Raw genomic sequence first — 22,702 nt, forward strand, 5'->3', positions numbered from 1 at the left:
CGGATTGGTTGAGCTAAGTCCCATCCCATTTTTGTGTTATCATCAAAGATCTGTGGCTTAAGACAGTTGAGATAGTTCACCCCCTTCTTCTGATAACATGATATCATATTTTAAGTTCACATGTTACAGCAATGGCAAAGAACTGCTGGTTGCATTTATAAAGTATTTTCATTGTGGAATGTGTCTCCAGCTGCTTGTGTCCACAGGCATTACTGTCAAGCCAAACATGAAGAGGAGTGACTTCTCTTGCTTTGCACCATTGCTCTTTGATTTCACACACACGTGCAGGTTATGAAATATGGGGAAAAGGGAAACGAGAATCTTACACAAATGCTGGGGTTCTTTGCACTGAAATGGGCACAAACAATAAAACTAGAAACACTGAAATTCTAAAAATAATCACCCAATTCACAGCCTTTACAACTACTGAGTTTATGGAGATCCTATCATGGCTGCAGTAATGTCTTTTATGCTGTAATATTCCAACAAACATAACTGAGATCATGTTTATCTGTGAAGCCACCAGTCATTGATATTATCTTTGTTCGTTGTTTTGTTTGAAATTATCCCTGGAGTGATTTCCTGCTGCATGCATACGGTACTGTTGAAATCTCACAGTGACTCAGCACTTTTCTTTTACCTCTGTACACACAGAGAGAGGGAAAACCAGTCTTTTTATTATTATGTTTATTTCTTATATATTCTGACACAATCATTCATACTAAACAATCAAATCTGCATGTAATACACACTACATGATGTATCCCTACATTTGTGATTGACATTTAAGGTAGCATGGGATTGAAATATTTAACACCCACTAATCATATTGCAGTTTCTTTGTCTGTTCCTGAGTCATACTTTGAACTCTAAATGTAATGCACTTGAATATTTTCCAGTATCAACACTACGCTTAAGTAAACTGTGTGAGGAAATAAACCACAGTACTGCCCTGTAGTCAATACAGTTTGCCTTCACCATCTCTTTGATATTCTGGTCTGCGAAGAAAACTTGTTGAATGGAACGAAGTTGCAGATATCACATGAAAATCATGTGGTTTCTCCAAAGCCCATTCCTTGCAGCAACACTTTCTGACCAGCTGATTATGTGTATTATTTTATGTTTTTGAAAGGTTCGACAAAAAGATTGCATCATAATTTATCCCTATTTCAGGAACAATCCATTCAGAACAACTAGTGTAATGTGTAACTGAGTGACTGCACCGGTGACATTCCAACTCTTCATGTCATTTCATCTTCGATCTAACGTACGTGCAACTGAAAAAATTCTTTATCTGCTGTGCATGAGTATTTCCTGCCAGTGTGCATGAGTCAGTCATCCTGCTTGGTTGGCATAACATAAACATTTTGTGTTGACAAAGCATAGAGAGGAGAGCAAAAAAAGCTATGATGTTCACAACTGGTTTTTCTCGTTAAAAAAAATTTTTGTTGAAAAGATTTTGTTCTTCGTGAATTATTTAAACATTAAATACAATACACAAAATTCAAATAGTATTTTTTTTTTTTTTTTATTGTAAAGGCTAGGCTTATGCTACCCACTGGTATGTTTCAACTCCTAAATAGTCACATGAGGCCTTTTTGTCCAGGACTGGTGTTTCCAAAGTAAAGTCATATCTTGATCTGCTTCCCTGTTGTCCGGCTTTTCCTCTGCAAAGTCACAAAACTTGTTCTTGCAAGTTGATTGTTAGCAGAATTTCATTTCAATAAGATGTGGGCCTGCAGACTTTCCCAGCATATACTGGTTCACTGATACAGTACATTGCTCATGTTAGACAGGCAGAACGGACTGTTCCCATGTCAGTTACAAAGAAACACCAGAACTGACCTTCTCATCATCAGCTGATGGAGGGAAAACAGGGGCAACCGAAAGTCCACAGTGCCAGAACTAAGCACGGACCCGGATGAGCATCCAGAGCATAAGACGTGGAAGCTGCTGTATCTTTAGTGGCATGTAAAGTTCTTTTACACAGCTGATATGCACAACTATTTATTTTTTTATTTTTGTGATATAAAGTGATATAGACCAACACACAGAGCAGCTGCTGTGAATGTCTCAGAGAAGCTGTGCATTCTACATAAATGCAAAATCATGCACATGACACAATATAGATCTACTATCTCATTTATGCAAAGTCACGATGAATGTCATGTCATTTGAGTTAGCTTTGTGTAGAGCAAACCTGTTCTGGCATAGACGTTTAAACAATACAACCATCAGGTCATGTCCTTAACGACACCACCCACATTTTCTAGATACAAGATAGAAAATCTATGGTACAGTGCACTTGAAGTAAATATTATGTTAACTTTTTTTTATGGATATCAACTTACATGAGCTCAACAATAGCAATAGTAACGTCCAAACTTTAATTCAGGCGGTGAAATGACTTTATCAATAGACTCAAAGAGGTAAGAATGCACTGAAAACTGGTTATAGTAAATTCTTCATGTATTAGTCAGCAGAGACTGGCGCCAGATATACCACGACATGTATTTGAGCAACAAAAAGCTGCTATACAAACAATGCCACATGTGATATTTTGTCTACTACATAAGCCTGTTGCCTTCAGTGACCTGTGAGTTTCAATTAATTGACAAAATGATATCTCTAAATTAAATAAAAAAGTTAATTTGACAAAAAATAAAACATATAAATGCCATTGTAACACTAATATATTTGGAACATAATGCTCATCTGATTGCTTTCCTTCTTTTTTAAACATCAGAAAAATAGAAGCACTATATTAAACAGTTGCAAACACTTTTTAGACGTGACTGTAAAGTGTGTGTGTGAACATCTCAGATGTCTTTGAGTGTGTCTTGTCCCTGTGGGTTCTCCAGCCAATGAGGAGGCCAGCTGGCTTTGATGCTGGGCCGCTCCTTCAACAGAGAGTAATACTCAGCCAGTTTAGGGTAAGACTCCGCAGATAACCTGTAGAACAGAAGGTACAGATGGAGACATTTGAACTCCAGCGTCAGTGCTTATTTAGTGGGTGAGACATCAAGGAAATGTGACAGGCTCCTCCCACTTACCCAAATCTGAAAAGAGTAGCAACAGTTGGAAAAACGGTGACATCTGCCAGTGAGAAGGGGGGTCCTGCCAGATGAGAGCCTGAGCCCAGCTACAAAGAAAGGGGTGAAAAATACAGCATGTTTGAACACAACAGTGCATTTTGAGTTTGTATGTTTGTGTATGTATAGATACCTTCTGCAGGTAACCCTCCCAGAGTTTGAGTTCAGCAGTCAGAGCTTCCCTGTTTCTCTTCAGAGCCGAGTCATGCTTCTCTCCTTCAGGGACAAACCAGTCGTAGTAGATGACCGCATCTAAAAAAAAAAAAGAAAAAAAGATGAAGATTATACACACATCACCATAGTCAGTGGATAGTGGCTTCGATCAGTGTATGAGCCTATCATCATTGCACATTTTTTTTGTGTGTGTTGAGTGGAGTGTAGCATTTTCAGACTATAATTAAAGGATAAAGACTTTTTTTATTCAGGGGCCATGGCTGTATTTTCATTATCGATTAATCTATCGATTTCCTCAATTCATCATTTTGTCTATAAAATGTCATGAAATTGTGAAAAATATCCGTTGTAGTTCCCCACAGCCCAAGGTGACGTCTTAAAATGTCTTGTTCGTCTAACTAACAGTCCAAAACCCAAAAATATTAAGTTAACCATCATGTATGACAAAGAAAATCATCATATTTGAGAACCTGAAACAAGCTAATTTTGGGCATTTTACTTAAAAAATTACTTGATTAATCAACTAATTGTTGCAGCTCTATTCTTATTGTCTACATATCCCATAAAAAGCGCATCACAAATATACAGTTTTGTTTTTAAAAGAAGTTATGTAATATCCTCAAACACCTGGGCACTGTAGTTTCTAGCAAATATTCCACAAACGGGACTAAATAGTGCATTTGTTAGGGACTATTTTCAGCTGCGGATTAACACACATTTGTTGCTCTAGCTAATTTACTGCAGCAGACAGTGTATCTAGATTGACACAAAATAAACTATGGTAAATATAAAATATTGCCCGTCTTACCCTTCAAATCACACTTTGGTATAACTTGCAGAAATGCTTCAGTGTTTGTAGTAAAAAATAAAAATAAAAACAGGACCTCTTACTGTTATGCGTCTTTAACAATCTGAACCACTGCTACTTCAAATTAATAGAATAATGTTTATTGAATGAAACACAACAGGACGAAACCTGTTGGTATTATGCTGCAACAGTAGAAATAAACTGTGCATTCTTTATCTGTGCGGTAATGAACAAATATGAGGTAAGAGGTCAGATTTGGTTTGTGTTACAGCTTGTACGTCCCATGACGATAACACTGCAGTCACAAGCTTTGAGCTGCATACTTTAATGTGTTTGTCTTACTGAGTTTCTCATAGAAGGTGAGACCCTCAAACATGCGCTGGTACATCAGGGCTTGTTCTGCCGGGGTGTCTGGGATCAGTTTGGTCCCCTGTGACTTAAACTGGCTCTGCCATCAACACATATAGAAAACACACACACACACATTTCCATGCTTCATAATGTTGGATTTAGATATAGTTAGCATCTAGAGTGTCTTATTGGTAATTCAATTTGGATAGGCTCACTCACCTCGAGGTAAAAACAGGCTGCATAGGATTCATTCACAATGTTGTCTCCATGTTTGAAAGTGGGAAGCTGTGAAATGGAGCGATTATGGTGAGCATGACAAACAATTCACAGACAAACTGTTATTTAGCATTAATCAGATATGAGATCCTGTGCTATTTAAATCCTGTTTGCTAATGCTACTGGGAGCTAATTAAGACAACCTGCTGAGCTGTATCACACAGTAGGGCTCTTGGGGAACAAAACCTGGCTCACTAGCTCAGTAACTATGAATGACAGCATAGGTAGTGTTTTCCACATCAGTATGACTATAAAAATATTTACAGAAAAAAATGGGAAGTGCACATATTTTGCTTGAGCTGTCACAGCACTTGCATACTGTCAAACGTAAGACTAACGTACGCCAAACTGCCTTCAAAATCCTGTCAATTAAACCATATCTTTTTTACTAGTAAATATGGGCAACTGATAAAGCAAGAACTAGGACTTTTAAGTGACAGGTAATCATTTCTGATCATTTCGGCATACTGATAATGCACCTAGAGATCCTCTAAAGCAGTGGTTCTCAAACTTTTTCACATCAAGGACCCCTAAACTGACACAAATTAGACCACAGATAAGATTTTTGCTTTTAGACATTTTATTATGGTAAGTGTATTAAACCCATGATCAAAACAGTCGTACATTCTGCCATTGTGTTACTTATGGATGGAATTATGGTGAAAATAAATTATTCCTCTTTTTGCCCCCTGGAGCCCCATCAAGGACCCCCGAGGGTCCCCGGACCCCACTTTGAGAACCACTTTATCATTGCTTACACTGGTCCTTAGTGCCCTCTGTTGGTGTGTTGAGGGGAAAGACCCTTGTGTGAAGTAATACAATTTTACAAAGTACAAATTTTGCTTTAAAAATGAACTGCTTGGTGAAGTGAATATAAGCCGAATTAAAAAGTCCATCCATGTGATTCGTCAGAAGCCTTCAGTCATGTTTCAACATGAGTCCTTTTTGCCGAGAAGTCGGAAAACATTACATAAGTCAAGTTTTGAATGGAGTTTGGTGCTAACTGACCAAACAGCGCGTCTATCGGGGAAAGTCAACATGGAGGGAATGTACGCTGCCTGTGTTATTAATACAAGCTGTTGTAGTTAGTATGCGTTCATCACAATGGGATTTGAGGGAAGGGATGTCATGAATTTAGTCTATTTTACAAACTAATGTATACGGTGTTTTCTAAACTACTTCTCCCTACCTGTCCCCTGGGATTTATATCTATCACTTCTTGAGATTTGTGCTCCATCTTCTCGAAGGAGAGCAGTTTTTGGATGAAGCCCTGCAGGTTCTTCTCCTCCAGGGCTATCATCACCCTCCAGCAGGGAGGAGAGCCGGAGCCCCACAGCAGAGTCATGTCCTGGGCCATGGTTTTGGATTGAATAGCCTGAGACTTGGTTGGGCCTGTTAGCTGACACCGACGGATTTGTCTTTGCAGGATTGGTTGTAACTCGTCCCACAGTTTATGTGGATCGCAGGCTATAATAACTGTGCATATTGCCATCTAGTGGCTGGAAGAAGGAAATGCAACTTTCAAACAATTTCCCTTTATCATAATTTACCAACAACTGTATTAAACTAGATTTGGGGGCACATTTTAAGTAATTACAAAAAATCAATACACTTTTTGTTTCAATATATTTTTATATATATATATATATATATTTATAAATTTCACTGTTAAACAAATAAACACATACAATAAAATGATGTGCAGGTTATACAGTGTTCCTATGTTTCAGAGGTCCTTCAGGACATCATAACCCTGTGGGCTGGACAGCCAGTGTTGGGGCCAGCTGGTTTTAATGCTGGGTCTGTCCTTCAACAGGCTGTAGTATTTGGCCAGTTTGGGGTAGCGTCCAACCGACAGCCTAAAGAAGAAGACACTGATGTCACTAAAAACAAAGCAGTTTGGGAAAGGGGAACATCATCTCTTCCAGCCCATACTATACTGTGGATGAGTAGATAGAAGTCTGTCACCTACCCAAAACGAAAAGCATAAGCAATGTTTGGAAAGACAATCACATCAGCCAATGAGAACGCTCCCGCCAGGTACGAGCCAGCACCCACCTTGAATGAAAGAAGCACTGCTGTCAGCATGGTGTGTATGCATGTCTGTGAGAGCGTAATACACGTACCCTACCTTCTGCAGATAACCCTCCCACAGTTTGAGTTCAGCAGCCAGAGCTTCCCTGTTCCTCTTCATAGCAGCATCATGTCTCTCTTCTTCAGGGACAAACCAGTCATAGTAGATGACTGAATCTAAGACAATATGGATATTGATATAGTGTGTGAATTTGTTCACTGCTACTTCTTTCCTTTTCACCCTGTGCTGGTGTTTGTGTGTGTGCATCTTACTGAGTTTATCAGTGAGGGTGAGACCCTCCATCATGCGTTGGAACATCATTGCTTGCTCTGCAGGACTGTCAGGGATCAGCTTGTTGCCCTGCAACTTGAACTGATTCTATCATAGCAAAGTACCAGAAAACATAAAGATTATATGTATATATATATATTCAATATTTTTCACATTTACTGAGGTTGTTTATGAACTGATGAGCAGAAGCATGTAGTGTATCCTTCCAGTTCAGTAAATAGGAAGTTTTGACAGTTTACCTCCAGGTATAAACATGCAGCACTGGACTCATTCAGTATGTTGTCTCCATGTTTGAAGGCAGGGAGCTGGCAGAAAGAAATGTCATGGTATTGGCATAAGAAGGTGGGCTTTTAGGTTGCTAATTGTGCAGTACAGTCTGTGCCACATGTGCATTTTGTTATGTGCAGCATGACTTAAAAAAATACATTAAGTTGCACATGGTTTTTACTCAAACATTTTATAGTGCAGGCACACTAATAAAGTTGAACACTGACTATATAGGAAATTAATCTTTTATTCAGAGGCCTCCCTAGTCATTACTGGACATTAACTATGTTGTTAAGTTAATCCATAAGCGAGAATATTGCAGTACTTGACTGATGGCTGGTATTAATTCCTCACCATGTTTGTACATTTTACTGTAATCATTATATGCACGCTAACCCTACCTGTCCTCTTGGGTTGATTTCCAAGACTTCCTGAGATTTGTGCTGTTCTTTCTCAAAGGACAGTAGCTTGTGTTTGTAGCCCTGCAGCTTCTTTTCCTCCAGAGCGATCATAACTCGCCAGCAGGGAGGGGATCCAGCCCCCCACAGGAGACTCATTGACTTTGCCATGGACACAGAACGGAACGAGTCAGTGAGACAAGGATATGAAATGAAAGGACGCAGCGAATAAAGTGAACAGCACCTCACAAATCCAAAGGTCAGTCATTAGTGGCACGCCCACGAGTTCAAGTGTGGGTTCAAGGGGCTCAGAAGTGAAAGCAGTGAAGAAGAATGACACGCACATTCTTTTTTTTTTCACTCAATAGTTTTTTGGGTTTTTTTATTGCAGAATGTGTATACACAGCATTTCAAGTGAAAGTGTATGTAACCATGACTTCATGTTCAACTCACTACATGACATTTATGCAGTGATGTTTCCCAGGTTTGTTGCACTGTGAGAGGAGCGGAGACTTCAGCTGGGACTTCAATTTATCCAGACTGTCCCACAACCTGTTCAAGTTCATACAAAATGTGACCACAGAGTTCAAAGCAAACGTCCAGATATTTCAGCTATAACCACATCTTTCCTTTCTTTTCTTTTTTTTTTAATTACAATTCACATAATAGCCTCTTTTGACCTTTTCTCTCAGACTATAATACAAGTTTCTACAGAAATTACAAAAATAATACAGAACACGAACCGCACTAAACATGCACACTGTAGTACTACAGTTTAGGGTGTCTCGCAGCTGACGAGGGCATTTACACATTATATGCAGTCTTCTCTGCACGTCCTTCAAATAGTTTATTAAAATTTTTAAAAAATGTCCTTATCTTTTTGTCTTTTTACACTTTACAAACAGTTCCTCTGAGATAAATACTTCCTTTTTTTCTGTTCAAAATCAGTCATTCATTTCAGCATGAGAGACTATTAATGTTGAGAAGAGTAAGGTGCAATAAGAAAATGACTGTCCGAGCTTTCAAATAAATACTGAGAACAATTTTGCCAAAATAAAAAAGTGAATCCAACACTTACACTGTATCACCTCGATGCAACTACACCTGCTAATGTGACATTTGTGAGTTTACTGAGAAGCAGGAGGTGAGTAAAACAAGAGGGAGAAATGGCGAAAAGGTACAGCATTGTCCCTTTTAGATGAAAGGCACACATCAGATTGAAAAACCTTTCACGTTCCTACTAAAACACAAACTACACTCGTCACTTATCAAACGTGCAGCCGTGGAAGCGAACATTTGCATTTTCACAAAGGATAATTTTCAGTAAGCCTCTTTGTTGGTGTTGATGTCTCGGGATTCTTTGAAACTGGATAAGAGAACTAATGAAACTTCCTTTTCAGGCCATTCATCTTTACAACCAAAATTCACAGCTTAAATACAAGGAAAATGGTGAAGTCACAGCTGCAGAAACTTACAAGCAAAAATTATCCCTTTGTACTAATACAATGTTTCAAATATATCGTTACATAAATAAAAATTTCAATTCAGTGCAGACGCAGCATCACTGAATTACTTTTTTTTTTCCTTTTCCTTGCCTTGATGTTGAATACATCAGTCCTTATTCGATGCATTGTCTTTCTTTACTTCCATGTTTTCCCCTGGAAGATTTTTCTTTGTATTGCATTTAAAAAAAAACAACACTATCACAACTGCAGCTTCATCACTCAGACACATCAGGCAAGATTAGCAGCAAAAACCTAAAGGGGTTTCTGGCTGGTGCAATAAAACTCTGTAAAGTGTGGCGAAGGCAGCCGGCAGACAGTGACTGTGTTTTCATGGCGACGGGGACAGGCCAGTGGTGGGTAGTTACATCTGTATATCCGGAGAATCGGTTAGTCCTAAAGCAAGTGCTTCCTCTGGGGTCAGACCGTTCTTCAGAGTCCGCCTCACTGTGAGGAGAGGAGAGGAGAGGAGATGAGAGGAGAGGAGAGGAGAGGAGAGGAGAGGAGAGGAGAGGAGAGGAGAGGAGAGGAGAGGAGAGGAGAGGAGAGGAGAGGAGAGGAGAGGAGAGAGTTATCACATCGTCATGTGATAAAAAATGTGACTTTAAATAACATTGCCAATTACACTTGCCCCAAACACATCAGTGACAGCTCGGATCTTGCTGTTACTCAAAACCCATTTTTTTAAATGTTTGATTTTATTTCCAGCACTACTCTGTACTTGTATTCTGTTTTAATTTTCTAAGTTATTTTTCTCTTACTCATTATTAAAGGGGTATTCAAGAGATTTCGTTTTGCATTTTCATTAAGTTGAGGAACTCGGGAGAGACAGATTTTAAAAAGGTCAAAACTGATGCAGCAGAGGCCGAGATAATGTGACTTTCAGTCTCTAATATGGGTCCATTTCCAAAAAGACGGGATCCTACATTTCCCATAATGCAACTAATACATGTTAATGTTGTTCCAAAAATGTAATAGTGTATTTTTTATTTTCTGAGGTGTTCTTAGAGTTGTTTCACAGCCATCCACACCTTTCCTTTATGCATTCCTTTGTGAGATAATAGTGTACAAGGTTTTTTTTAGTATGCATACTGACTGTTTTGGGTATAATGTACTTTATTTTTCCAGTGTGAACACACTAGATAAGCAAAACTCTACTTAGAATGAATATGTAGTAAGCATTTGAGAAGAAGTCTTGTTTCAGTAGCATTCAGGTCATACATGACTTGCGGTTGGCCCTGGACCTCCTCCTCTCTCGGGGCTGGGCTCTGGTTCCTGGACCCTGAGTGGCCGACCTCACTATGCGCTCCATGATCTCGTCTGCAGCATCATCTCCACCGATCTGAGTGTCCTCCACAGGTGGTGTCCATGCCTGCATACTGCGACCTGAATGAACAAGATGAAACAGATTTATGCTTGAGCAAAAAAAAGAGAAGAAAAAAACTCTAAAGTACTGTGACTCTTGTTTTATAGTTTAATTATCTGAGTGATCCTGTAAGGAACCTCCAGTCACCCTCACCTCCCCGTCCAGGCCGTGATCTGGTCCGTGTCCGGAGCCCCGGTACTACGCTGCTCTCCTTGTCACCGCCGCTGAGGCTGGTTCTCAGCACCGCTTTCATGTTTTCATGCTCTGCAGCGTCCTCTGCGTGGCCCAGACCCTGAGGCTGCTCGCTCTCCTGGCTGCCACTAGGGACGCTGTTGTTGCTGCTGGAGCCACGTCTGCCTGAGCCACGTGACTGAGGGGGGAGACAGGAAGAAACAGAATGAGAGGTTGTAAGAAGTACTTTGGACTTTGACTCAAACATTCCAGCGCTGAAGCATCAACGGCAACATCCAGACAAAAATGAATGCAATGCCTAATGCATTTTAATGATCCACTCAAATGTTTCAATCTGTTTAAAGGAAACTTTAAGGTAAAGTGGTGGAGTTTTGGTTAGTGGGATCATGCAGACACACATATAAAGACACACATGCAGAAAGGCATGGTGATACCTCGCTCTCCTCTTCCTCATCAGACTACAGGGGAAAAAAAGAGTGAAAGTCAAAGAATAGATCAAAGAAAATAAAGGGAAAAAAGTGAAAGAGCGGCGCTAGATTTGGAAAAAGAAGAACATGAAAATAAAGCTGAAAGTCTGAGTGTGTATTTGGGATTGTGTCTGTGCAATGCTCACAGGAGCGTTGACGTCTATAATCATTTTTCCTCGGGTCTTGTTGCGTTCGCGGTGGTCGGCCCGTTTCTGTTTCTGCTGCAGCACGCGGTCTCGGGTTGTTCGGTACTCCAGTGCGAACTCACTGAGGATCTTACTGAACCTGTGGACACTGATCTCTCTCACACTGTAGGCTGGATGACCGAGGAACAACAGGAACGAATGGAACCTAGGAGGAAGAGGAGGAAAGGAAAGGAGAGGAAGAATGAGACCATTGTTGCTCAAAACACAATTTCACATCAATATTTTATTACAAGGGCAGCTAATCTGGTTTTACTGGATTTATTTTGAACAAACGCATATCGTAAACTAGACTAATAAAAAAATCTGAAAAAAGTTGTGGTGAGAGGAGCTACTCTACCTGTTGATGATCCTGCGGTGGACGATCTTGAGGATGATAATCCTCTCAGCACAGTCTTTGAGGAAGTCAGACATCTTCTGCTTCAGCTGGGGCTTCATCTCATGCTTGGCGATCACTTTCAGATGGTCCCATGAGGCTTTGCAACGCCGCTCCATCTGACACAGGTTCTCCTGCAGCTGGTCGAAATCCACCTGACGGCAGAGACGATGCAAATCAGAGGCTTTGTGAATGTAGAAGAAAGGTGCTTTAGAAAATTTGCATTCAAAACAAAATGTGGGAAGTCCTCTGAGTGACTGTTTTGCATCACTCTTTTAAAGATTTCCATATCAGTCAGCCACAGTGTAAAACATCATACAGGAATTTAATCTTTTATCAATAACTTAATATAAATACTAATTATCATGAGTTCTTTTGACTTGATGCTTTGAATTGATGAGTGTTCACTGAACTCATCAAATAAGGTCACAGTAAAGCCATTTCAGGTCAATTTTGATCTTCACCTAAGATGTTCCTGTGACTGACCAGCACCTGACTGAAAATACTGGCTGTGCATGGGGAGTTCTGTTCACAGGTTAGTATTGCTTCAGTTCCCACCCCAGTACTATTTTAATTTAACAAAGTCGGTGTGAGCAACCTGATGATAGAACTGGTCCAGGTACAAAGTGGCTCCAACAGTAGCACCCACATATAAATTCAGGGCTGGGCTCTGGAAATGAACTATTCAAACTGACAAAATGTAACTGGAAAGCAAATCTGACTGTGACATGTTCCTGTTTGACTAAACAGTTGTTGAATGAACTGAATATCCTCAGTTTATTGAACTGGTTTTTTCAAATTCAGTGAGTTTTACATTAAAACAACTCATGAACCAATTTTGAACAAATTATGCAACTTAAGTTCAGTTAACTCACATTTTTAAGGCAGCAGCAGAAATTGTGTTACCAAGTTGAACTTCACATGTTTTACAGTGCTTGGATACAACATAGAGTAGAGCTTTACTATTTATTACTGAGTGCCTACTTTGGCAGAACGCGTGATGGCTCCAATCTCGGAGTAGAGGTCAGTGCTCTGAGGGAAGTTCTCCACCACCACAGAGCAGGCGTGATGCAGCAAAGACTGCTTATGAACCGTGTCCTTTACTTCTGGAACCTTCTCCAAGTACGTCAGCTCGAAGCCTTTAGCCTAGACACATGGGCACACCAATTATTAAAAAAGAAACAAATCTAACTTAACTTATTGTGCTTCCTTTTATGTATTCTTATGGTATAATTATACATATTATAAGGCACTATAAAGTACATCTGACTTCCTCTAATTATAGAAGCTAATATGTGATGTAATTTTTTAACTACAAATTACAGACTTAGAAAATTCACACACAATTAAAATCACCCACTATCTCTTCAATTACAACTAACTACTAGCACAAACAAAGGATGCTAGTCATTATGTCCCAGTGTGACGATGATGTGAACCTGTAATCGTCATGACTCACATTGGTTCCATTGAGGAAGTTTCCAATGGCGAGCAGTGTGGCGAGGATGTAGCGTAGAGTTTTGTTCTTCTCCAGCTGTTCCATACCCTCCTTCAGATCCTGCAGCGGCTCTGCTACTTCCTGAGATGGTAAAACACACACATCATTAGTTGAGTCAATTAAGCCTTTTAACAACATGTGTTTCATTAGTCCGTGGTGAACAGGTGCACCTCATCTCCTTCCACAAATCATCTGCGCTGGTTTGAGGTCATGAGAGGTTGTTTAAAGGTTGTTGCCTTGGTCAGCCTTTGCTATCAAACATGGTTCTGATTACATAAACTTTTTGTTTTTGTGCAGCAGGTTCTTCTGCGCGCATGTGTTTGTGTGCCTGCACGGTATGTTGCCCTCCATTAAGCCTCCCACTACCAAACCGTCCCACAGAGTCGATTCGGGAATGCCGCTCTGCCAAACATACGGTCAGGAATCGTGCCTTTCATGGAGAGATTAAAGACAACTACATCCTGCGGAAAGCCGTAAAATTTACAGGACAGCAACGGAGGGGCGGCATGTTTTTCATTCTCTGGGTTTGACTTTGAACTTCTCCTCCTGGATGCATTCTTTGCTCGCGTAAAACATGGTGTACCAGAAGAAGACAAGGCGCCGTTAATAAGCGTGCATATTTTGCTATGATGTTATGATGTAACTATGCTGATGTTTTGCGGATGTTTTTTGTACTAAAGAGATGTTGATACTTACTGACACAAGCGCAACACACATACGCATGCGTGCACACACACACACACACAGATGCACACATGCTGTGCACATTTACTCAAACCTTTACGGTGCAGAGTTCATTTGGCTTTGTGTGCACATGTCTGTTTCTGCTTTAATAAAAACCACTTTCACTTGCTAAGTATGATTTTAAATGTGCATTCAATAATGGCTTTTGTTTGGCCTTCACTTCTCCAAAGTCTTACAAAAACTATCTACTATTTTTTCTGAATTCTTTTTGTTTTACTAAAAGGTTAACAGTTTTAATTGTTAGAAGTGCTTTCCCATGTTTGCACAGACCTTCTCAGTGGCTTCGTAGTCCATCTTAAAGGCCCAGAGCTGGAGTCTGGCAGAGAGCTCGCTGATGGAGGACAGAGTAAGGAGGAACTGCTCTGCTGAGCCCAGTGGGACATCGGGGTTAGCCAACTGGGCCTCCTGGATCTTCTGCTTCTCCTCCTCTGTGGGGATCATCGTCAGGATTTTCTGAGGAGGAAGATGTCATATAAAAGAGGAAAGATGTTAAAGAGTTTCAGTCATGAACATCGCTCTCTTTCTTTTCGCCATTGTCTGTATCTCTCACCTCTATGCCCTCCTTGTTCAGCGCATATTCATCAAAGTTAAGGATGGCTGTCTTGATAGTGCGAGGTGGAGGCAGAACCGTCAGACCGATGTTGATGGCGTTACTCCTCTTGGAATCCAGAACGATGATCTCCTGGCGTTTACCGTCTGCTGCTGTTTTCTGGGACACACAAAAACACAGAGAGGGTCACTGCTGGGTCTCTCTCTCTCACTCTCCCTCCATGTCTGTTTTCTTGGGGTGGTCCGCTTTATGGGCTTGTAAGGATTAGAGGGATCATCACTCAGGTTACATTGACTGCAGCTGTGAGAACTATATGTTTAGTAGAAGCAGAAAATACCATCACATGTTAGATATATACTGTGTGTGAGTGTTTATGTGGATGTTTGCATTAACGCAAGTCTGCAGATGTACTGCATTGTTACTGCATGTGTACAGATGACCTCACCAGCGCTCGAGGCTATTAAAAGCCATTAGTGTGCGCAAGTTGTAATAAGTCACCACATAAAAGAGTAACAGAATAGGTGCTAAGACTTGGTTATTGCAACTAGGAAATTGTATACTCACCATATGAAGACTGGTAGACAGCTCATGTTGTAGATTATGCTGTGATGATACTGAAGAGTAACTTCATTTTTAACTATGTTTTTGGCTCACTTCCCTCATAAAAACCTTTATTAAAATGTTTTATAGAATACATAACTATATTTGTTGATGATGGTCTTTTTTCCATTACTGATGCACTGACTGGTAACACATAATGACTATGTGTTACAACACAGGTATTATGTTTCTGTTGATGTCAGATGTCAGATACAAGTAAAACCAGTAAAAAGAGCACATTAAAGCTTGCAAAAACCAAAAATAGTATAACTGAGAAATTCAGACATTATCAAAAACCTTCTGAAATGAGACCAAAGATTGGTATCTCTAATCTCTACTAGCACATACACAAATCTGCAATAACTGATTTTCTAACCACTTAGGGGCAGTGGAACAAAAGCTGGGAACACAACACTGACATTACCACCTTTTAACTTTAAATGGCGCACTTTGTAGCAAAAAGTGGCATATTTAAACATCCACCACATACAGAACAACATTAGCATTCATTTAGAGTCGTGTGTCTGGCCACCTGATGCATATAAATCCAATATTCACTCTTTTCAGTTCTGTTTCTGGTCTCCACTGACTCTTGGGGGAAATATCTGGCTCTTTAGCTGCTAAATCTTCCTCTCTGTTCATCAGAGTTGCAGTTGGGCAGGAGAGTACAGTGGGTTTTTAGAGCTTTGATTGATTCTAGCTGCTTTAACATTCTGATGAGACCATTTGTGACACACTATATTGTAAGTACAAGTGTTTTCCATCTATTAAGCACCCATGCATAAAGCATAACCAAAGGTAAGAAAATTATAGAACAAAATGAGAGAGCCTGCCAGAGCAATAACAAAGCAATATCAGCAGAGTCTGCCCTGACTTCTGAATTCTTTGATACCCTGGAGGTCCTCTAAGTTCTGGATTCTCTCATTGACTGACAACTTAGCTTGAGCTGTTTTGATACTGAAGCTGCAGACCACCATCATTCTGTTACATTATTTGTAGACCAGCAGCCCAGCTGAGGTGAGTTTCTAACTGATTCGGCTCTAACAGAAGCTGTGGTTTTGAAGTAGGGGCTCAGGGGTTCAAAGTGTGAGAGGCCTGGTTTCGGGTCCCCATCTTAGCAGACCATACTCTTCTTATTTAGAGGCTTTGTGAGCATTACAACAGATTCAAGTTCAGTTCGATCAGGATCAGAACACACATGACCCCGCTTAACCCTTAAAACCTTAAAAGTACTGGAGATAATGGACAAAACCTACCAGGCTGTTTGACTGGCAACCAAGAGGTGTTCAAAAACCAGTGCAGAAGTACATGAAATGTCATGAGAACAAAATAGATAGTACATGACTCCTCACAAAGTTCTGCAATTTATACGAGGGGCTGGTATGACTTAAAATATTCTACATGATGTGGTGGGTTAAGAATTTCCCAAATAGAAATCTCACATGGTGCAAGGTGACCACGAAACATGGCCATCTTTTGCTCAGTGAGTAACAAAAATGTCAGATTTTTAATCTGGTACAGTAGCACCACCTTTTGGCATCGCTGACTCACAGATAAATGAAAAATGTAATGTCTATGGACTGAAAAGCTTCATTTTTAAAATGCTCCACTACATTCCTCTAACTTTTGTCAAAACCCAGTTTGAGTCCACCATGTGTGATGTGAGATGGATGAACAAATAAATGAACAAACTGACAGCACTTCCCTCAGAGGCAATTGTGATTAATAGTTGGGTTAGTCGAGGAATTTGATCATAAACCTCTGTGTTCCCAGTTCAGACACTGGTTGTTTACCTTTGTAACTGGTATTTCCTTTGACTTCGACTCAAACAGGTGTTCCAGTTTGGCTGTGTCTAATTTTACTGAATCCAGTTTGGACCATAACGAGTCTCCACTCCGCTTGTAGTCCCTGTATTGAGAGTCTGTTGGACGCACCTGATCACAAACAGAACAAGAAAGAATTGGATGAGACATGTGTTGGACTTTCCAACAATAAAAAAGGCAAATGAGAGACACTCCACACAAACAACAATGATTAATAGCAGCAACGGGAACATGTTGGGTGAGTCATTTTGTTTTTGATGACTCCTCAATTACTGGCTGATTGAAATGTGATGTCTTTCGAGAAGTCTTCATCTTGGTCTATTGGATCTCCTGCATGGCCGACAATAAAGGTCAAACATCTCCACAAACTTAAGAAAGGTTAAGAAAAACTAGTTACTAAAGACGTTTTATGACTCCCTACCTCTAGTTATCATCTTCTGGATAAATTATATGTGAAGCTGAATAAACCTATAAAATTGTTTCTTTTGTCCAAAAAGCCTGAAGTGTACCTGGTTCATGTAAATATATATGTCTTGACTCACCTCACTCCAGAAGAGCCTGATTGTCTTCTTCTTCTTGTTGAAGAGAGGCGGCTCCGGAGGAGGAGGCACTGGAATTGAAGAGCTAGAAGAAGGGAGAGGAGGAGGCCTCATAATCCCTATCAAGGGAGGAGGTGGGGGGCAGCTGCCTAGCATAGGTGGGGGTGGAGGTAAGTGGGGGATGAAGGGCGGAGGAGGCGGAGGGGGAGGGAGCTCACTGCATCCGCCCATCAAGACGGCATCCAGAATGTCTTTGTCATCATCCTCCGTCAGGTCGGTGAAGTTGATGTCCCCGATGCGCAGCTCTCGAGGGCTGGCCAGGAGCTGGTCCCAGATCGTGTCCGATTCCTTTTTGGGTGGAGGAGGAGGAGGCTCATTGGCTTGGACGTCCAGGTGAGGGCTGGCCATACCGAAGTCCTTGATCAAGTTTCCAAACCGCTCAGCGAATGGGCGGATGCTCCTGCGTGCATCTGATTTGTCAGCTTTGTTGTCGCCCTCTGCGTCACCCTCCAGTTGCCCGTCAGCGTCCTCATGTGTCTCTTTGTCTTCTCCCTCTCCTTTCTCTTTCTCTCTCTCTTTCTCCTTCTCTGCATCCTCCTCTTCCTCCTCCTCATCACTGGGTTTCTTGTTCTGGGAGTACAGCATGTCCAGCATGAAGAGCTTGCTGTTGAGGAGTTTGCTGCACTGCTCGTTCATCTCTGCCTCTTTAAAGCCTGAAAGAGAGGGTGATGGGGTTAAGAGGAGAGAGGGATATTAAAAAGTGCATACTATGTATTATTGCTATTGTCAAGGAGACTTTAGTACCTTACAGTATCATCAGGATGGGATGAATTAGAAATAAAATATAATAACATATTTATTATTATTAAGTTTACATACTGATGTTTTTTCTTCTTAACATTTTACACTTTTCTTTTTCTTTTGTGGTCTTGATTCCAGATTTCTATGATCTTAGACTTTTGACATGTCATGTTCTTGGTCTAATTTTACTGTTGGATGATGTTCTAGTCATTCATTACTCTGCAAAATCACCATTTTTTTCCAAATGTAATACAATCTTCAACATATTTGTCCATCCACTATATAAGACTCTCATCTGAAATAGTATTATTGATAATGGGACCATACCACCAACTTAAGACTGTAGCATTGGAAAAACATTGCTTCAAAAACATACTAAACATGCTTAAAACCAATTTGCTTGCGGTTTTGAGATTACAATCGACCTGCAACTGGTCTTGACATTAAGTTACGCTTACTTTCTCTGTTGCTCATCAAAGCAATTTCCCTTCTCATCAATCATTTGCAACACTGATTTTTTAAAATATTCTGAAACCTGCATTGTGGTTACATCCATGTCTGCAATGCTGGCAGCAGAATGGTCTCTTGTGTTGTTGCCTGTGTGCTTGTGCATGTGTCCTCATGCACGAACACGCAATACAAACGAAATGGGGACCCACCCTTCAAAATATTGCTCAATAGCAATATTTACTCTTGGTAAAAGAATCCACAGGTTACCTTTAAACATGTACGTTGGTGTGAAGTAGTGGATAATGCTAATAAGGTATCACTAAGTATATCCATCCTAACAAGTGAGACTTAACTAGATTTGAAAATGATGTAACTTGAATGTTTTGCAGTAAAAACTACCCACCATTCTCATTGCTGCCTCTCTCCTCTCTCTCCAGAGTGCTGCTGGCGGAGGAGATGCTGGAGGCTGAGCAGTTGTCCTTCTCGTTCACTTCCTCATTCTGTCGCTCCTTGTCGCTCAGGATGCCACTGTCCTCCTCCGCCTCCTCTCTCTCCTTCTCTGGTTCCTGCTCAGGCTCCTCAGCTTCCTCCTCCTTTTCTTCTGCTGTTTCCTTCTGCACTTCCTCTTCTTCCTCCTCTTTCTGTTCTTCCTCCTCTTCAGCAGTGGCCTCTGCCTCTTTTTCCTCGGTTTCTACGCTGGCGCTGGAGTTATCGGCCTCTCCTGTCACAAAAAAGTCAGATTTACTTTATTTTTCTAAGATGCTGATATGCTATCTCTATCTCTCACGCCTTGATTTGGCATTTATCACACTTATCACACACACTTATCTGCAATGAAATACAGTTTGAAACATGTGACATGGCTGTCATTTTAAAGGAGCCTCTGTTTAGGCACATACACTCACAAGAAAAACAAAAACACTAATGTAAACAATATGGCAGGTACACAAAGTTAGGTTGTCGCAGGACCAGGACGGGAACAGGAAATGAAGAATTAAGTTCCTGTTTACGTTAAAACATACTCACGTACACGGTACACCCACATGTAACACACAGTACAGTCCGTGCAGTGATGCAGGCGGGGTTAGAATAACACGGCGATGTGAGGCCTCATACACTCAGCTACAGTACCTCAGCTCACGGCGACACATTCACTCCAAAACAAGGCTGTTTTCTTACACAAGATGTTTTGGCATCACACTTTCAAAAAGGTCTTTCAAAAATGCATATGACCCTTTCACCCATATCCTCTCTCTTTCTCTGTTTTTTTGGTTTTCTTTTGAGCCCTCACTGACGGTGTCCCCTCCTCTCCCTCACTATTTTCCACAATCTGTCTCTCCTCTCCTTTTGCTCACGCCTGCATGCTAATTTAAATGGCAGGCTGCAAACTGAAACAATTTAAGGTTAAGAATGATTGCTTTGGGGCGCTCTGTTGGAAATTGAACTGGCAACCTTCTGGTTTTAATTATAACTCCCGAAAGTAAAAGCTATACAAGTGCTCTGAACTAACAAACAGAAACAACCTTAAAAACATTTGTTAGCATGTTAAATCAAATGGCTCTCCCACCACGATTTGTTAAATTGCTTCACACTATAACATAGCATAGTCTTATTTTACAGTAGTAGTGGTAGTGTGAGCAGTACTAGCAGGAGAAACAGTAGCAGTCGCCCTAGTAATACTGAACACTATATATGTTATAATACAAAACCTAATAGGTATTTGGCTAGAGTTTTACAATTAAATCATCTAAACAAGCAGGTAAACATGTGGGCTTTACTTCTCATCATCTAAACAATTTTGGACTTGTTAATGACCCACATCCCCTCAGAGACACGGTGTTATTAGTCAAAAATATACGCCGCTGTTCGCTACATGACAGCCACTCCATCAAGCAGTATGCTAAATTCTCCTACCAGTCTCAGAGGGCGTGTAGGGGGTGGCGGGGGTCTCGGCTTCGAGGTCAGCCTCTGCCTCCTCCTGGGAGGCAAATGAGGATGGGGTGCTGCTGCGCGATGATGAGGGCCAGGCCTCTGAGGGTTCAAAGGTCAGGTCGAGGTCAGGGCGAGTCCTTGACACCCGGACGCGATTCTTCTCGCACTCCTCCGCTGCCAGACGATCCAAGTTCTTATACCTGAGGGGGAGAGAGGGAGGATCAGAGGAGGCAAAAAAAATAGAGTCAGAGACCCCTTTCTCAGCGGTGCTGCTCTCAGTGTTGATATTTGCCAATTCACTAAACTAAACCACTAGCGAACCCCTCTTTGCTATTTTATTGGAATTCCTCACAAAATCCAATCCTACTACTTTAACCTTTAAAGACTCATCTCAATTTCTCCTCTAAACTACCAGCCCATCTCACTCCTCTACCTTGCCTAATTAATCGTCCGTAAAGCATATTCAGTGCATTCATCACTAATTTCCTGCAGTCAAGAGGATCAACATTCCGCTCTCCTTTTCTGTCCTGTCTAGACAAACACCCAGCTATCACCAGCAGTCCAAATATGAAAACAGAGGAAGTTTTAGAGAAGAAGAGACAGTGTTAGGGAGGAGGATGGCAAGAATAGGAGAGCGACAGGGAAGAAGAATGGGAGAGATGGGGTGAAGTTAATGTTAGCTTGGCTGCTGAAAGGCCAAACATCAGAAGTGAATCAGAGTAAACCTGTTCAAGATGTGCCTCGATCGGTTCTCCTCCCTTGTCCTTTTCCTCTCTCTTCCTCCCTCTTCTTCTTGTTCTCCCCCTACCAAACTTTACCATTCAACTTGCCTGCCAGAACAGAGATTGGGGGCACCGAAACAAGTCTCTCCCTCTCTCTTTCTTTCTCTAACCCCTCCTCTTTCCCACCGTGCTATGAATGTGTGGTGCTTCTGTTCAGACTTCATTAGCATCAGGCCACTTCAGAGGTCTGAGGAAACTGGATACTGATATATATGTGCGTTTGTGTGTGTGTACACACGATAAAGCATGAAATTGAGCGAATGAGGGAGAGCGGCCAACTATGTATTGTGTGCTTGAACCCTCCCATATACACTGTATGTCTTTACACACTTAGAAATAAAGTGTTGAGTGACAGCAAAAACACTCTAACATACCAGTCTACTACTGTAAGCACTGTTTATGTCTATACATCACTCTTTGATAACTGTTTGTGTTCACTAAGCTGTACCCAACCAATAACTCGATATATTACCAAATATTGGACTGATATTGCCACTGTATTAAAATCTGATCACAGCAAATTAGTAGTGATACGACTGACACTGTGAATGAGAATAATACCACCTGAATTGTCACGATTTATTTAGTTAGCAAAATTAATTCACCCCAGGCACTCTTAAAACTCTGTAGGAGCCTAAAAACACATGTTTTTCTGATAATACCATAAATACATCAAGCTCTCCTGTGGATCCGATCTCCCACATCGAATCAAACTGCACTTGGTTTGTCTTTCTTTCCTTCTGTCTCCCTCTTGTTCTCTCTCTGTTTCAACAGTGACTTAAGTGAAGCCAGCAGCAAGAAGTGAAAGCACTGTAGACTGTCGACAGAAGAAGCAAAGGAAGGAGGAGAGGAGAAGAAGGAGAAAGAGGAAGAACAAAAAGGAGAACAAGAGGAAGGAAATGAGAAGTAAGAGGAAAGGAAGACGTTTTACCTCCTCATATGTTAAAACTCTGTGATGAGCAGCACAGTGGATTTGGATTTTTTAAAATTGTCATCATTCCCCACTAATATATACAATGTTGACTATGATCAGTACTAAATCTGATCGTGACCTCACATACCCTCTCTTTCTTCTTGAGATTCCCATCTGCACACAAACATAGATTTATTAGGCTCATGAAAATTCTTCGTATGTTTGTGTTCGGA

At 40.9% G+C, this 22,702-nt stretch overlaps 3 protein-coding genes across 4 annotated transcripts in view; all 3 read right to left on the reverse strand.

Annotated features, from left to right (window-relative positions):
* Window positions 1-2,126: 2,126 nt before the first annotated feature.
* Window positions 2,127-6,142, reverse strand: LOC121912951 (glutathione S-transferase A-like). Its single transcript, XM_042435533.1, has 6 exons — window positions 5,891-6,142; window positions 4,645-4,710; window positions 4,417-4,522; window positions 3,226-3,344; window positions 3,054-3,142; window positions 2,127-2,952 (listed from the first exon to the last, which is right to left on the reverse strand). The coding sequence occupies exons 1-6, from the start codon at window positions 6,056-6,058 to the stop codon at window positions 2,820-2,822; spliced, it is 681 nt and encodes a 226-aa protein (XP_042291467.1). The 5' UTR covers window positions 6,059-6,142; the 3' UTR covers window positions 2,127-2,819.
* A 285-nt stretch (window positions 6,143-6,427) lies between these two features.
* LOC121913071 (glutathione S-transferase A-like) lies at window positions 6,428-7,902 on the reverse strand. The gene is made up of 6 exons (XM_042435730.1): window positions 7,735-7,902; window positions 7,306-7,371; window positions 7,048-7,153; window positions 6,833-6,951; window positions 6,674-6,759; window positions 6,428-6,560 (listed from the first exon to the last, which is right to left on the reverse strand). The coding sequence occupies exons 1-6, from the start codon at window positions 7,900-7,902 to the stop codon at window positions 6,428-6,430; spliced, it is 678 nt and encodes a 225-aa protein (XP_042291664.1).
* A 192-nt stretch (window positions 7,903-8,094) lies between these two features.
* The window catches only part of fhod3a (formin homology 2 domain containing 3a), a 60,923-nt gene continuing 46,315 nt past the window's right edge, over window positions 8,095-22,702 (reverse strand). Inside the window, exons 16-29 of one of the 2 annotated variants that reach the window (XM_042435732.1) lie at window positions 20,757-20,974; window positions 19,246-19,563; window positions 17,595-18,304; window positions 17,023-17,163; window positions 14,630-14,788; window positions 14,350-14,532; window positions 13,297-13,416; window positions 12,822-12,983; window positions 11,802-11,992; window positions 11,405-11,609; window positions 11,226-11,249; window positions 10,753-10,969; window positions 10,455-10,619; window positions 8,095-9,680 (exon numbers count right to left, since the gene is read on the reverse strand). In XM_042435732.1, the coding sequence (XP_042291666.1) occupies window positions 9,598-9,680; window positions 10,455-10,619; window positions 10,753-10,969; window positions 11,226-11,249; window positions 11,405-11,609; window positions 11,802-11,992; window positions 12,822-12,983; window positions 13,297-13,416; window positions 14,350-14,532; window positions 14,630-14,788; window positions 17,023-17,163; window positions 17,595-18,304; window positions 19,246-19,563; window positions 20,757-20,974 (2,896 nt within the window). In that variant the 3' untranslated portion in view covers window positions 8,095-9,597. The remainder of the gene's footprint in view (window positions 9,681-10,454; window positions 10,620-10,752; window positions 10,970-11,225; window positions 11,250-11,404; window positions 11,610-11,801; window positions 11,993-12,821; window positions 12,984-13,296; window positions 13,417-14,349; window positions 14,533-14,629; window positions 14,789-17,022; window positions 17,164-17,594; window positions 18,305-19,245; window positions 19,564-20,756; window positions 20,975-22,702) is intronic. The other variant, XM_042435733.1, reaches the window with a different exon arrangement.

This window comes from Thunnus maccoyii, chromosome 15, assembly GCF_910596095.1.
Source record: "Thunnus maccoyii chromosome 15, fThuMac1.1, whole genome shotgun sequence".
NCBI lineage: Eukaryota > Metazoa > Chordata > Actinopteri > Scombriformes > Scombridae > Thunnus > Thunnus maccoyii.

Excerpts from the sequence above, each read along its gene's own strand:
- LOC121912951 (XM_042435533.1), bottom strand. The coding sequence starts at position 6,058 with ATGGCCCAGGACATGACTCTGCTGTGGGGCTCCGGCTCTCCTCCCTGC. Across the intron at positions 4,711-5,890 it reads ATATAAATCCCAGGGGACAG|CTTCCCACTTTCAAACATGG; the intron begins GTAGGGAGAAGT and ends TCCATTTCACAG. Across the intron at positions 4,523-4,644 it reads CAGCCTGTTTTTACCTCGAG|AGCCAGTTTAAGTCACAGGG; the intron begins GTGAGTGAGCCT and ends TGTTGATGGCAG.
- LOC121913071 (XM_042435730.1), bottom strand. The coding sequence starts at position 7,902 with ATGGCAAAGTCAATGAGTCTCCTGTGGGGGGCTGGATCCCCTCCCTGC. Across the intron at positions 6,952-7,047 it reads CACCCTCACTGATAAACTCA|ATTCAGTCATCTACTATGAC; the intron begins GTAAGATGCACA and ends ATATTGTCTTAG. Across the intron at positions 6,561-6,673 it reads GCTTATGCTTTTCGTTTTGG|GCTGTCGGTTGGACGCTACC; the intron begins GTAGGTGACAGA and ends CTTCTTCTTTAG.